The 15,268-nt window shown below is 37.0% G+C and overlaps 1 protein-coding gene across 3 annotated transcripts in view; it reads right to left on the reverse strand.

Moving 5' to 3' along the window:
• KCNK2 (potassium two pore domain channel subfamily K member 2) overlaps nt 1–15,268 on the reverse strand; it is a 160,648-nt gene that overhangs the window by 109,452 nt on the left and 35,928 nt on the right. For all 3 annotated transcript variants that reach the window (XM_054520442.2, XM_054520439.1, XM_054520436.1), the window contains exon 3: nt 1,853–1,970. In XM_054520442.2, coding sequence (XP_054376417.1) covers nt 1,853–1,970 — 118 coding nt within the window. The remainder of the gene's footprint in view (nt 1–1,852; nt 1,971–15,268) is intronic.

Here is a 15,268-nt window from a genome sequence, read left to right on the forward strand (position 1 = left end):
TAATGACTGAGTCTCCTGCAAAATAATTTAGTGGTGGTCATGATGAGTTATAACTTAGACTTTTGAATTTTCATTGGCAGAAACAAACCATTCTCACTCAGTCTGTAAGCTTTTTTTCTTCTAGACTCTAAGTAGTTTACACAATAAATAGTTATTTCCATAGTAGAAATGGCCAAGATGTCTAAGCCCCAAACTTAACCTGTTATTATGGTTAGAAATCAAGGTTGCCATTCTTCCAGATTTTCACAGCCACACAACTTTTGACCTAGCTGATGGAAATGTAAGAGTAAACACAGTTTCTTGACCTCTTAAAAAAGGCAAAAAATCAGCATGCTAAAGTATGTATTTTGCTGGCATGTGATCCAGCGCAAAGAGGCACTGTAGTGGACTCATAACGATAGAACAGTACAAATACCTGTAAAATGAAAACTTTTAACTCAGAGTTCATCCATAAATTTTCCATGTTCTCCTATTTAGTACTTTGATATAATCTACTGATATGAAAATGTTATACATGTCATAATTTATGAATGACATCAAAAAAATAAGATTGAAACTTTTAGGATTTCAATTTATCCCATAATCTGAAATTAGTCCCATGAGATGAAAATCTCTTCACAAAGGTATGTGGAAAGAAAGAACTCCCTTTTTTACATATGTTTTCTCACACCTGAAATTCCTTCATAACTATGATGAGTCCATTTCCTTCTCTTTCTTAAAAAATATGCTTTAAATGCATCTCTTTCCATGAGCAAGGCAGCTATTACCCTTCCCAAGTCTCACAGAATGACAAACATGGCTTTCTTTGTTTTTTTTTCAAATTTTATTATATATATATATATTTATTATACTTCAAGTTCTAGGGTACATGTGCACAACGTGCAGGTTTGTTACATATGTATACATGTGCCATGTTGGTGTGCTGCACCCATTAACTCATCATTTACATTAGGTGTATCTCCTAATGCTATCCCTCCCCCATCTCCCCACCCCACAACAGACCCCGGTGTGTGATGTTCCCCTTCCTGTGTCCAAGCGTTCTCATTGACAAACATGGCTTTCACTGTGGGGTCTGTGTTTAGGTTTCCTGAATAGCTTTTGGGCACTGAATGACAAACTAGCAGAGAGAGGACATCTATATGTACCCATTCTGTCACTTTAGACGATGCCAAACATATGTGTCAGTGAGTTGAAAAAAGAGACCACGTTCCATTATGCAACCCTTTCAACATTACAACAAACAATGCGATTAAAAGGTAAAACATCAGGGGCCTAAACTTTCATACTTTTTATAATCCTCACATTTCAGTGTTAAATTTTTATATATGTGCTACTGGCAAAATATAATGTATAAAAAAACAAGCCCTGAAGTAATCATCATAAATGACCATATAACAGGCACAATGTGTTAAAATGTAGAGTTAAAATTTACAAATTCGAAAAGGTGATATCACATAAGAACTTCCATGAAAAGAATGTCAAAATTGTATTTCAAACCTTTTCTGCTACACAAAAAATATCAAAAATTCAGGAAAATTAAAAACTTATTGTCTAAAGAAATAATCATTTTAAGCTGTTTCTTGACATTACTACCATTAGTCAAATGACTGACTGCATTGCTCCTGTTTCACACGTATTTTAAAGTCAACTCAGTATTCTAAAACAACAACTAATTCATCTCCATTATTCCTTTGTTTAAATCTTTAAATCTTCTTTTCAAAATCAATTTACTATAATCTAGTTTTTCTACCTTAAGTAGATCATTTTGCCCAACTATACAAAAAATTCAAACAAATGGATTTTAGCTCACAAACGGTATCAAAACAAAAAACAAAAATAAGTTGTCTCCTACCTATGGTTGTAATAACAGTGCCAGCAAAGAAGAAGGAACTTCCCAAATCCCAGTGACTGATTTGATTGGAGGTGTTTCCTAACGGTATAATCCCTGCATTTATTGCTGCCACTATTTGCTGCAAGTTTAAAAAGAAATTTATCAGTACACATGAGTCACACAGAGGCATCAAACAGCATATATTCCACCCCAGAAATGACTTATTTGACAAAGAGAATCAACTCTAACATTTTGCTTTTCCATTTAAAATGTATAATATAGCTTAAAACTTTATACTGAAGAATTTAATAACAGTTAAGTTATAAGAAACTGACATGTGATATTAAGTGAATTGATTGGCATGAAGGTTATAACATTGTACCAACATGCATTCATATTGTCATATTTAACATATTTAATGACTTTTTTGAATTAATAACTAAATATAACAATGTTCTCCAGTAAGCACCACAGCGTAAAAATAGCAGGTTGCAAACTATAGTTAACAATAATATATAATAGCTTCATCAAAAAGAAAGTATTTCCAAAGTGCTGCTCATTTCAAGTGTTAAATATATGATCCAAGTCTGGGTTGGCTATAACTGTACCAAGCCTATATCAAAAAGAGCTAGCAAGACAACTTAAGATGAAAAGGAAAAGGCAACAGGACTTCACTTTCAAGCTTAAGGCAGTCCATGTAGGTCTAGACTCTTAGAATTTCTACAGATTTTAATAAATTCTACGACAATGAGAATCACCAAAGCTCTGTAGATGACAATCTGCCAGCAATATTACATAGAGACCACTAAGATCTATTGCTGAGAATGTTGACTAGTACTAAGAGAAAGACAGAAAGATGACATTATAATCCCTTCTTCAATCATCACATGTTGGGAGGTGGGGGTTGGAGGAGGAGAAGCACAAAAGATAAGACAATATGTTAGGAGAAAATGTACAGTAAAAGAGAGACATTACAGGGGATGATGTTTCGGTTGGAAATATAGCTTTGGAGATCTTTACTACTTAATTTTCAAATTATAGAATTGGAAGAAACATCATTTGATAAGGAAATTAAAGGCCAAGAGAAGAAAAGTGGTTGGTTTAAGGTTACATAGTTTGCTGGCAAATGGACAGTAAGTACACTCTGAAAATGGGGTACTACTCAAGGAAGTCACAGGCACATGAAAAAGAACAGGTAACTCATAGCTGAAATGTAATACAAAATCTCATTTCAGAACTGACTGTTATGAAATATGTCTTATTTGTCTTAATCTGTGAATTAAAATATCAATAGTTCTGTGTAAAATTAATTAAATTGCATTGCTTTTATTTACTTTAACAGTGGTATATGATCTTTGTTAAAAAAAAAAGGAAAATACAAAAAGGCATAAAGAAGATAATAAAAAGCACCCATAATTCCAGAATCCAGAGATAACCACTTTTAATATATTACAATATCTACCCCGGTAGTTTTATATCCTCTTTTATATATTTGTATTCCCTACTCTTAGTTAATACTATTCCGCATGCAGGTTTTTTTTTTGTCATTACCATATTTATTTAATCATTGCCCAATATGTAGATATATATGTTGTTCTAAAATTTGAATTAATATAAAATGTGCTGTTGTGAACATATTTATGTATAAATATTTTCCTATTTCTGAACATTTCCCCAGGAGAGATTGCTAGGAATAAAATTGTCACATTAAAGATTATGAATGTTTTCTGTGGAGCGCGGTGGCTCACGCCTGTAATCCCAGCACTTTGGAAGGCCGAGGCGGGCGGATCAAGAGGTCAGGAGATCGAGACCATCCTGGCTAACATGGTGAAACCTCGTCTCTACTAAAAATACAAAAAACCAGCCGAGCGTGGTGGCGGGCGCCTGTAGTCCCAGCTGCTCGGGAGGTGGAGGCAGGAAAATGGTGTGAACCTGGAGACGGAGCTCGCAGTGAGCCGAGATTGCGCCACTGCACTCCAGCCTGGGCGACAGAATGAAACTCCATTTCAAAAAAAAAAAAAAGATTATGAATGTTTTAAAGCATTTGAGGTATAGTAGCAAATAGCTATCTTAGAAGGTTGTTTCAATTTACAACTGCCCCCCAACAATTTACAAATGCTTAGCAATATTTCTAATATTCATGACACTTATCTTTAATGAAGTGATAAAATATGGTTCCATTTATATAACCCTTATCATGAATAATACTGAACATGAATGATTCCTTTATCTAATATTAAATGCACAGAAGTATATACATATACACACATATGCACAACACACAGTGAAGCTTGAGATAGCTAATTCTATTCATCTGACTCTGTTGTAACTATAATATCAGATAAGGCAGGTCTCCCTTCATTATCTTTCTTTTAAGTGTTTTTGTAGTTATTGCTCTCTTATTCCTGTATAAACTTTAAATCTTACAAAAATTTTTATTTTCATAGATTTAACATATTTCCACTGAAATATGTTGAATACTTCACATACGTTAAATGTTTGGAAATAGATGAAATCTATAATTGAAAAGTAAACACTATTATAATACTCAAACTTCATACCAAGGAAGATGGTATGAATCTCTATGTATTGAGTTCCCTATACTATACTGATTATATATACCATATAGATCTATAAGGTTATTCCCAAATAATTCACTTTTTTTTCCATTTTGAATTATAATTGGTTATTGCTGTTGTATACATAATTATATCTTGCCAATCCTCTGCACCAGCAATTCTCAAAATTTTTATCTTAAAATAGTTTACAGTCTCAAAAATTAATGAAGATATCAAAGATCTTCTGTTTGTGTCAGTTACAATATTCACATTTCCTGTATTGGTTTGAATTTCTGATTTTTAAAATGTTCATGTAAAAATATCAAGAAAGCCCATATATGTTAACCTAAATGATCTATTTTTACAATAAATAATTATGTCTTCTAAAACTAAATACATAGTGAGAAGAGAAGCAGTTTTACAATTTTATAAATCTCTATTAATATCTAGCTTAATAGAAAACAGGTGTATTTTAATATGTTTCTGCCTTCAATCTGTTGGAATAGCACATCACATAGCCGCTGGCAGACTTCATTGTAAACTCAAAAAGTGAGACACATTATTATGTATTTTTTATATTGAAAACACAAAAACATCTTAGTACTATAGAGAAAATATCTTTGGCCAAGTGTGGCGGCTCCTGCCTTTAATCCCAGCACTTTGGGAGACTGAGGCAGGTGAATTACTTGAGCTCTGGAGTTGGAGACCAGCCTGGGCAATGCAGTGAAACCCCATCTCTGCAAGAAATACAAAAAATTAGCTGGGCATGGTGGCATAATCCCAGCTACTAGGGAGGATGAGGTGGGAGAATTGCTTGAGCCTGGGAGGTCAAGGGGACATTGAGCTGTGATCATGCCACAGCTCTCCAGCCTGGGCGACAGAGCAAAACCCTGTCTCAAAAAATAAATAGAATAACTTGGATCTTAACAAACCTCTGAGGGGGTCTTGAGGACCACATTTTAAAAACAACTATTCTGTACCAAACTTGTTATTTTTGTTTGTTTGTTTGATTTCAGTTTTTACCTGGAAAACCAAAGTAAGCAATACTTAAAAATACTGGCATTTTATCTCCACATCTTTCAATAGCTATGTATTATTGATTTTCATCTCTCATTGGACTGAACAGTCTTTCCAGAGCTAAGTTAAATAAGAATAATGACAGCAGATTCTTCATTTTTGTCACATAAAGTCATCAACGGTTTAAGTGTTTAATCACTAAATATATTGGCTGTTGGCAAGAAAATGGCATTTAATTAAATAAAATATGACAACAAGCAAACAAAAAAAGACATAAAACTTTAAAAACCTAAAAAATAACTTTGGAAAATATTTTAAGATAGCAACAAACATATAGGGGATAGAACAGAGATAATAAGTGAAGAAATATAAAATGGTTCAATTTTAGCATAAATCAAATAAAGTTATTGGTTCGTATACTCTAATCTAGTGAACTCATAGGCTATGTAGCTTAAAAATATATATCAAGGTTTCATAAATCTGAAAGAGTTGCTTGTGATAATCATGCTGTTATCTAGTTACTCTGGAGGGAATGGCTTCACAGTTAATAAACATGGAAATGCCACAGATTCACGTGCACACAAACAATTAGGCACAGGCACAAGGTCATCTAGGTTTGTAACTCTCAGGAAGAACTAAATGTTTCTAGTAAAAATCAGGGAAGGGGAATTTAGACAGATTATACTTGCATCAAAAGTATATTTTTAGATTTTACGTACATTTCTTCAACACATTCATTTATTCAAAAATATTTAGCAGTTGTATATGGTACTAGGTGATGTGGAAGCAATAGAAAAGAAGAAACATACATGGTGTTGTAGATGAGAAAAGATAAGGTAAGTCTTCAGACTCCGCCCCCATTAATTAAAATTATTTTATTGACTATAGCAATTGATTTAATATAGCCTTCATAACCAGCACTATGATTTTAGCTTATTATTTTTCTCATCAATAATGAATTACAACATCACCCAGACACTTGGATAAAGTCCACAAATTATTTAAATTCAAAAGAAGCAAATGCAGACCTATAATCAGAAACAGTAGTGTCTGGCAACATGTGGGTTGTAAATAATTATCACAGAGCTGTAATTATTGAAACAGAGGTTTGAGATAAAGCTGAGGGTATGTCAAATCACTGTAAGAATGAGTCTACCATAAGGTCTTTTCTCTAGAATATTCTTGTATGTCTATTTTGTATTTTTGTATGAGGTGTCTTGGTCAACATCCACAGGAAACTGGATGTCCTTTCCCACTCACTGACGTAGAGCTAAGAATCTCTGAAATTTCAACATCAGTTCAGATCATCAGAGTACTTTTCCAATGCCTTCATGAGAACTGTTTCTGGGTGTGTCGCATTATGTGGCTAAAGTAACATACTCACCGAATAGATAATAAAATTTCACTTTTTCATTAAAAGCAACATTTCTGGATAGGGGGAGGGCAGCCAAGACGGCCAAATAGGAACAGCTCCGGTCTACAGCTCCCAGTGTGAGCGACACAGAAGACGGGTGATTTCTGCATTTCCATCTGAGGTACTGGGTTCATCTCACCAGGGAGTGCCAGACAGTGGGCGCAGGACAGTGGGTGCAGTGCACCGCGCGCGAGCCGAAGCAGGGCGAGGCATTGCCTCACTCGGGAAGTGCAAGGGGTCAGGGAGTTCCCTTTCCTAGTCAAAGAAAGGGGTGACAGACGGCACCTGGAAAATCAGGTCACTCCCACCCTAATACTGCGCTTTTCCGACGGGCTTAAAAAACGTCACACCAGGAGATTATATCCCACACCTGGCTCGGAGGGTCCTACGCCCACGGAGTCTCGCTGATTGCTAGCACAGCAGTCTGAGATCAAACTGCAAGGCGGCAGGGAGGCTGGGGGAGGGGCGCCCGCCATTGCTCAGGCTTGCTTAAGTAAACAAAGCAGCCGGGAAGCTCGAACTGGGTGGAGCCCACCACAGCTTAACGAGGCCTGCCTGCCTCTGTAGGCTCCACCTCTGGGGGCAGGGCACAGACAAACAAAAAGACAGCAGTAACCTCTGCAGACTTAAATGTCCCTGTCTGATAGCTTTGAAGAGAGCAGTGGTTCTCCCAGCATGCAGCTGGAGATCTGAGACCGGGCAGACTGCCTCCTCAAGTGAGTCCCTGACCCCTGACCCCCGAGCAGCCTAACTGGGAGACAACCCCCAGTAGGGGCAGACTGACACCTCACACAGCCGGGTACTCCTCTGAGACAAAACTTCCAGAGGAACCATCAGACAGCAGCATTCGCGGTTCACAAAAATCCACTGTTCTGCAGCCACCGCTGCTGTTACCCAGGCAAACAGGGTCTGGAGTAGACCTCTCGCAAACTCCAACAGACCTGCAGCCGAGGGTCCTGTCTGTTAGAAGGAAAACTAACAAACAGAAAGGACATCCACACCAAAAACCCATCTGTACATCACCATCATCAAAGACCAAAAGTAGATAAAACCACAAAGATGGGGAAAAAACGGAGCAGAAAAACTGGAAACTCTAAAAAGCAGAGTGCCTCTCCTCCTCCAAAGGAACGCAGTTCCTCACCAGCAATGGAACAAAGCTGGACGGAGAATGACTTTGAAGAGTTGAGAGAAGAAGACTTCAGACGATCAAACTACTCCAAGCTACAGGAGGAAATTCAAACCAAAGGCAAAGGAGTTAAAAACTTTGAAAAAAAATTAGATGAATGTATAACTAGAATAACCAATACAGAGAAGTGCTTAAAGGAGCTGATGGAGCTGAAAGCCAAGGCTCAAGAAATAAGTGAAGAATGCAGAAGCATAAGGAGCCGATGCAATCAGCTGGAAGAAAGGGTATCAGTGATGGAAGATGAAATGAATGAAATGAAGCGAGAAGGGAGGTTTAGAGAAAAAGAATAAAAAGAAACGAACAAAGCCTCCAAGAAATATGGGACTATATGAAAAGACCAAATCTACGTCTCATTGGTGTACCTGAAAGTGATGGGGAGAATGGAAACAAGTTGGAAAACACTCTGCAGGATATTATCCAGGAGAACTTCCCCAATCTAGCAAGGCAGGCCAACATTCAGATTCAGGAAATACAGAGAATGCCATAAAGATACTCCTCCAGAAGAGCAACTCCAAGACACATAATTGTCAGATTCACCAAAGTTGAAATGAAGGAAAAAATGTTAAGGGCAGCCAGAGAGAAAGGTCGGGTTACCCACAAAGGGAAGCCCATCAGACTAACAGCTGATCTCTCGGCAGAAACTCTACAAGCCAGAAGAGAGTGGGGGCCAATATTCAACATTCTTAAAGAAAAGAATTTTCAACCCAGAATTTCATATCCAGCCAAACTAAGCTTCATAAGTGAAGGAGAAATAAAATCCTTTACAGACAAGCAAATGCTGAGAGATTTTGTCACCACCAAGCATGCCCTAAAAGAGCTCCTGAAGGAAGCACTAAACATGGAAAGGAACAACCAGTACCAGCCACTGCAAAATCATGCCAAATTGTAAAGACCATCAAGGCTAGGAAGAAGCTGCATCAACTAACGAGCAAAATAACCAGCTAACATCATAATGACAGGATCAAATTGACACATAACAATATTAACTTTAAATGTAAATGGACTAAATGCTCCAATTAAAAGACAAAGACTGGCAAATTGGATAAAGAGTCAAGACCCATCAGTATGCTGTATTCAGGAAACCCATCTCACACGCAGAGACATACATAGGCTCAAAATAAAAGGATGGAGGAAGATCTACCAAGCAAATGGAAAACAAAAAAAGGCAGGGGTTGCAATCCCAGTCTCTGATAAAACAGACTGTAAACCAATAAAGATCAAAGGAGACAAAGAAGGCCATTACATAATGGTAAAGGGATCAATTCAACAAGAAGGGCTAACTATCCTAAATATATATGCACCCAATACAGGAGCACCCAGATTCATAAAGCAAGTCCTGAGTGACCTACAAAGAGACTTAGACTCCCACACAATAATAATGGGAGACTTTAACATCCCACTGTCAACATTAGACAGATCAACGAGACAGAAATTTAACAAGGATACCCAGGAATTGAACTCAGCTCTGCACCAAGAGGACCTAATAGACATCTACAGAACTCTCCACCCCAAATCAACAGAATATACATTTTTTTCAGCACCACGCCACACCTATTCCAAAATTGACCACATAGTTGGAAGTAAAGCTCTCCTCAGGAAATGTAAAAAAACATACATTATAACAAACTGTCTCTCAGACCACAGTGCAATCAAACTAGAACTCAGGATTAAGAAACTCACTCAAAACCGCTCAACTACATGGAAACTGAACAACTTGCTCCTGAATGACTACTGGGTACCTAACGAAATGAAGGCAGAAATAAAGATGTTCTTTGAAACCAACGAGAACAAACACACAACATACCAGAATCACTGGGACACATTCAAAGCAGTGTGTAGAGGGAAATTTATAGCACTAAATGCCCACAAGAGAAAGCAGGAAAGATCCAAAATTGACACCCTAACATCACAATTAAAAGAACTAGAAAAGCAAGAGCAAACACATTCAAAAGCTAGCAGAAGGCAAGAAATAACTAAAATCAGAGAAGAACTGAAGGAAATAGAGACACAAAAACCCTTCAAAAAATCAATGAATCCAGGAGCTGGTTCTTTGAAAGGATCAACAAAATTGATAGACCGCTAGCAAGACTAACAAAGAAGAAAAGAGACAAGAATCAAATAGATGCAATAAAAAATGATAAAGCAGATATCACCACCGATCCCACAGAAATACAAACTACCATCAGAGAATACTACAAACACCTCTACGCAAATAAACTAGAAAATCTAGAAGAAATGGATAAATTCCTCGACACATACACCCTCTCAAGACTAAACCAGGAAGAAGTTGAATCTCTGAATAGACCAATAACAGGCTCTGAAATTGTGGCAATAATCAATAGCTTACCAACCAAAAAGAGTCCAGGACCAGATGGATTCACACTACCAGAGGTACAAGGAGGAACTGGTACCATTCCTTCTGAAATTATTCCAATCAATAGAAAAAGAGAGAATCCTCCCTAACTCATTTTATGAGGCCAGCATCATCGTGATACCAAAGCTGGGCAGAGACACAACCAAAAAAGAGAATTTTAGACCAATATCCTTGATGAACATTGATGCAAAAATCCTCAACAAAATACTGGCAAACCAAATCCAGCAACACATCAAAAAGCTTATCCACCATGATCAAGTGGGCTTCATCCCTGGGATGCAAGGCTGGTTCAATATATGCAAATCAATAAATGTAATCCAGCATATAAACAGAACCAAAGACAAAAACCACATGATTATCTCAATAGATGCAGAAAAGTCCTTTGACAAAATTCAACAACCCTTCATGCTAAAAACTCTCAATAAATTAGGTATTGATGAGACGTATCTCAAAATAATAAGAGCTATCTATGACAAACCCACAGCCAATATCATACTGAATGGGCAAAAACTGGAAGAATTCCCTTTGAAAACTGGCACAAGACAGGGATGCCCTCTCTTACCACTCCTATTCAACATAGTGTTGGAAGTTCTGGCCAGGGCAATTAGGCAGGAAAAGGAAATAAAGGATATTCAATTAGGAAAAGAGGAAGTCAAATTGTCCCTGTTTGCAGATGACATGATTGTATATCTAGAAAACCCCATCGTCTCAGGCCAAAATCTCCTTAAGCTGATAGGCAACTTCAGCAAAGTCTCAGGATGCAAAATCAATGTACAAAAATCACAAGCATTCTTATACACCAATAACAGACAAACAGAGAGCCAAATCAGGAGTGAACGCCCATTCACAATTGCTTCAAAGAGAATAAAATACCTAGGAATCCAACTTACAAGGGGCGTGAAGGACCTCTTCAAGGAGAACTACAAAGCACTGCTCAATGAAATAAAAGAGGATACAAACAAATGGAAGAACATTCCATGCTCATTGATAGGAAGAATCAATATCATGAAAATGGCCATACTGCTCAAGGTAATTTATAGATTCAATGCCATCCCCATCAAGCTACCAATGACTTTCTTCACAGAATTGGAAAAAACTACTTTCAAGTTCATATGGAACCAAAAAAGAGCCCGCATCGCCAAGTCAATCCTAAGCCAAAAGAACAAAGCTGGATGCATCACACTACCTGAGTTCAAACTATACTACAAGGCTACAGTAACCAAAACAGCATGGTACTGGTACCAAAACAGAGATATAGATCAATGGAACAGAACAGAGCCCTCAGAAATAACGCCACATATCTACAACTATCTGATCTTTGACAAACCTGAGAAAAACAAGCAATGGGGAAAAGATTCCCTATTTAACAAATGGTGCTGGGAAAACTGGCAAGCCATATGTAGAAAGCTGAAACTGGATCCCTTCCTTACACCTTATACAAAAATTAATTCAAGATGGATTAAAGACTTAAATGTTACACCTAAAACCATAAAAACCCTAGAAGAAAACCTAGGCATTACCATTCAGGACACAGGCATGGGCAAGGAGTTCATGTCTAAAACACCAAAAGCAATAGCAACAAAAGCCAAAATTGACAAATGGGATCTAATTAAACTCAAGAGCTTCTGCACAGCAACAGAAACTACCATCAGAGTGAACAGGCAACCTACAGAATGGGAGAAAATTTTCGCAACCTACTCATCTGACAAAGGGCTAATATCCAGAATCTACAATGAACTCCAACAAATTTACAAGAAAAAAACAACCCCATCAAAAAGTGGGCAAAGGACATGAATAGACACTTCTCAAAAGAAGACATTTATGCAGCCAAAAAACACATGAAAAAATGCCCACCATCACTGGCCATCAGAGAAATGCAAATCAAAACCAAAATGATATACCATCTCACACCAGTTAGGATGGTGATCATTAAAAAGTCCGGAAACAACAGGTGCTGGAGAGGATGTGGAGAAATAGGAACACTTTTACACTGTTGGTGGGACTGTAAACTAGTTCAACCATTGTGGAAGTCAGTGTGGCGATTCCTCAGGGATCTAGAACTAGACATACCGTTTGACCCAGCCATCCCATTACTGGGTATATACCCAAAGGACTATAAATCATGCTGCTATGAAGACACATGCACACGTATGTTTATTGCGGCACTATTCACAATAGCAAAGACTTGGAACCAACCCAAATGTCCAACAATGATAGACTGGATTAAGAAAATGTGGCACATATATACCATGGAATACTATGCAGCCATAAAAAATGATGAGTTCATGTCCTTTGTAGGGACATGGATGAAATTGGAAATCATCATTCTCAGTAAACTATCACAAGGACAAAAAACCAAACACTGCATGTTCTCACTCACAGGTGGGAATTGAACAATGAGAACACATGGACACAGGAAGGGAAACATCACACTCTGGGGACTGTTGTGGGGTTGGGTGGAGGAGGGAGGGATAGCATCAGGAAATATACCTAATGCTAAATGACGAGTTAATGGGTGCAGCACACCAGGATGGCACATGTATACATATGTAACTAACCTGCACATTGTGCACATGTACCCTAAAACTGAAAGTGTAATAATAATAATAATAATAATAAAATAATAATAAAAAAATAAAAATAATAAAAAAAAAAGCAACATTTCTGTACAATCAAGTCATGTTGACCACTTATGAATAAGTTGAATGGTTCAGGTCAAGATAAGCAAAGATGGAATCCTACGTATTTCATCCTAATACATGATTACCTGAAGTGCTGATTAATAAGAAAGTGCTTCCTAACTTAAAACTTGCCATAGAAACAGTAAAAGATAATCTTGATTGGATTCACATTTAATTTTACTCCTCAGTTTATAGACAAGCATAGGATGTACACTAAGGAAAATTAGTTGAATACATGGTTGCACTTAAGAGTGTAGCATTAAACTTAAGAAATAGAGCTCTGGGAGGCTTATACTCATACACATGATAAAGATAATTATGGAAAATCTTGATTTCCATGACAATAGTGGCTTTAGAATCAAAGAATCCACTGTGAATTTGTGGATTCTTGAATTGTAAATGCTGATGTTTCAATGCCATCTGGCATTCTGGAGTTTTATTCACTTTAACACCAAACAATGATAAAACACACTTATTTGTAAGTATATGAGACTAGTACAGACTTGGCATTCAAGGAAGTGACTGACAATCATGAAAATGTTTCTGTCAGTCCAACTCCAAGGAACAGCTTTTCGTGTGCTATAAAGTACTAGAATGGCCATGTTTTCATTAAAGAAAAAGATATAGGGAATTTAGCAATTTTGGAAAAGCTTGAAGAATGTATTGCTTTCAGAGTAGGCTATATTGTGGATCTTAAAATACAAATGGCACCAGAAGTTCTGATTTTACATATTTTTCCTATACTGAGATGTTTATGTTCATCAAAACAGTACAGAATGTTTTGAACAAATTCCTCCTCTGTTATCATGAGGATTTCATTAAAATATGCTGTCACACCTATCATCCTAAAAGTAGAATCACATTAATAATTTGAACACTTTTAAGTGATAAAAAAATTCTGAACTGCAGGCACAAGGGGTTAACACCTAATTAGTTTACGCCAATGATGTATGTATAACTGGTTTGGTGCCAACTTATTTTAATTGGATATTTAAGATTTTTTCCACTTTTTCTCCATTTTTAAAAAAGACATAATTTCCAATAAATTGTACAATGGCCAAATCCACTTATAATTATACTGACATACATACAATTACACAGCTCCTGAAACAGTAACAAGTACCGTCTTGCCAAATTTCTGGTAGTTGCAATTATAGATTTTTATTTGCGACCATTTCTTTGCGGGGGAAACCAGTTTCCACCCTGAGAAGAAACTAGTCTTTAGAGAAAGAATCCAATCACACATCCACAACACTACATGTGACCACTTCAACCCATGTAAGCAAGATTATTTTTAAAACTTGAAGAATGTGGGATGAGGAAAGTAGAATAATAAATGATGCTCTCATTGCCAAAAGACTTTGTGGGAAGATAATAGTATCATTACGATTTATGGTTGCAGCACAAAAATAATCATCACCCATCAATAATACACAGTCATGTGTGAGTATTGTTGCCAAAGGCTACAGGATCCTCATGCATCTCATTCTTAACCTCTGGCTATGTGTCAACACTATGATTACCTTATTCCAGATGATGTGAGCTGTTTTGAATGGTCCTGCTATTAAAACCAGAGAGTATCTCAACACAGCCCTTACTCTTACAGGCTCAGAATTTCACAGACTGCACTGGTGGAGCCTAGGCAACCTTGACTGGCAGGTTTGAAACAATGAGGAACCACATTGGATTATCCATTTTCTAAGTATTTTTAAAATTTACTGGACATATATATCTGGAATGTTATTTATAGACATCATTTACACAAGACACTCCTCCTCTAACGTCAGTAACATGTGGCAGTCTTAATGATTGGGCTGCTTCTTGGGCCATTTTACATATCAAATTAGGTTCCACTAAGGGGCAGCAGGATACTAGACCCATCTTCTTTACCTCTTTGTCCTTTCACGATATTCTGGAAACTAAAGTATGTCACTGGGTTCCTTGCATAAAATAATATTCCTGTCGAGTGCCACTAGGACCCTTAATAACCGAACAAGGGAGCAAACAACTTCTTGAAAACCACACTACACTAGCATATTGCTCTTCGAGAATATTCCACGAGCAGTTCTCAGTTAATGCTAACACTAGGCTGAAGCATATAAAATTGCCAATATCTGAGCATTTGGTGCATGCAAAATGGCAATTAAATATGAGCATGCAAAAGAATAGTACTTGTGTTTTGATGAACAGTGTGTAATAACATACTA

Source organism: Pongo abelii, chromosome 1, assembly GCF_028885655.2.
Source record: "Pongo abelii isolate AG06213 chromosome 1, NHGRI_mPonAbe1-v2.0_pri, whole genome shotgun sequence".
NCBI lineage: Eukaryota > Metazoa > Chordata > Mammalia > Primates > Hominidae > Pongo > Pongo abelii.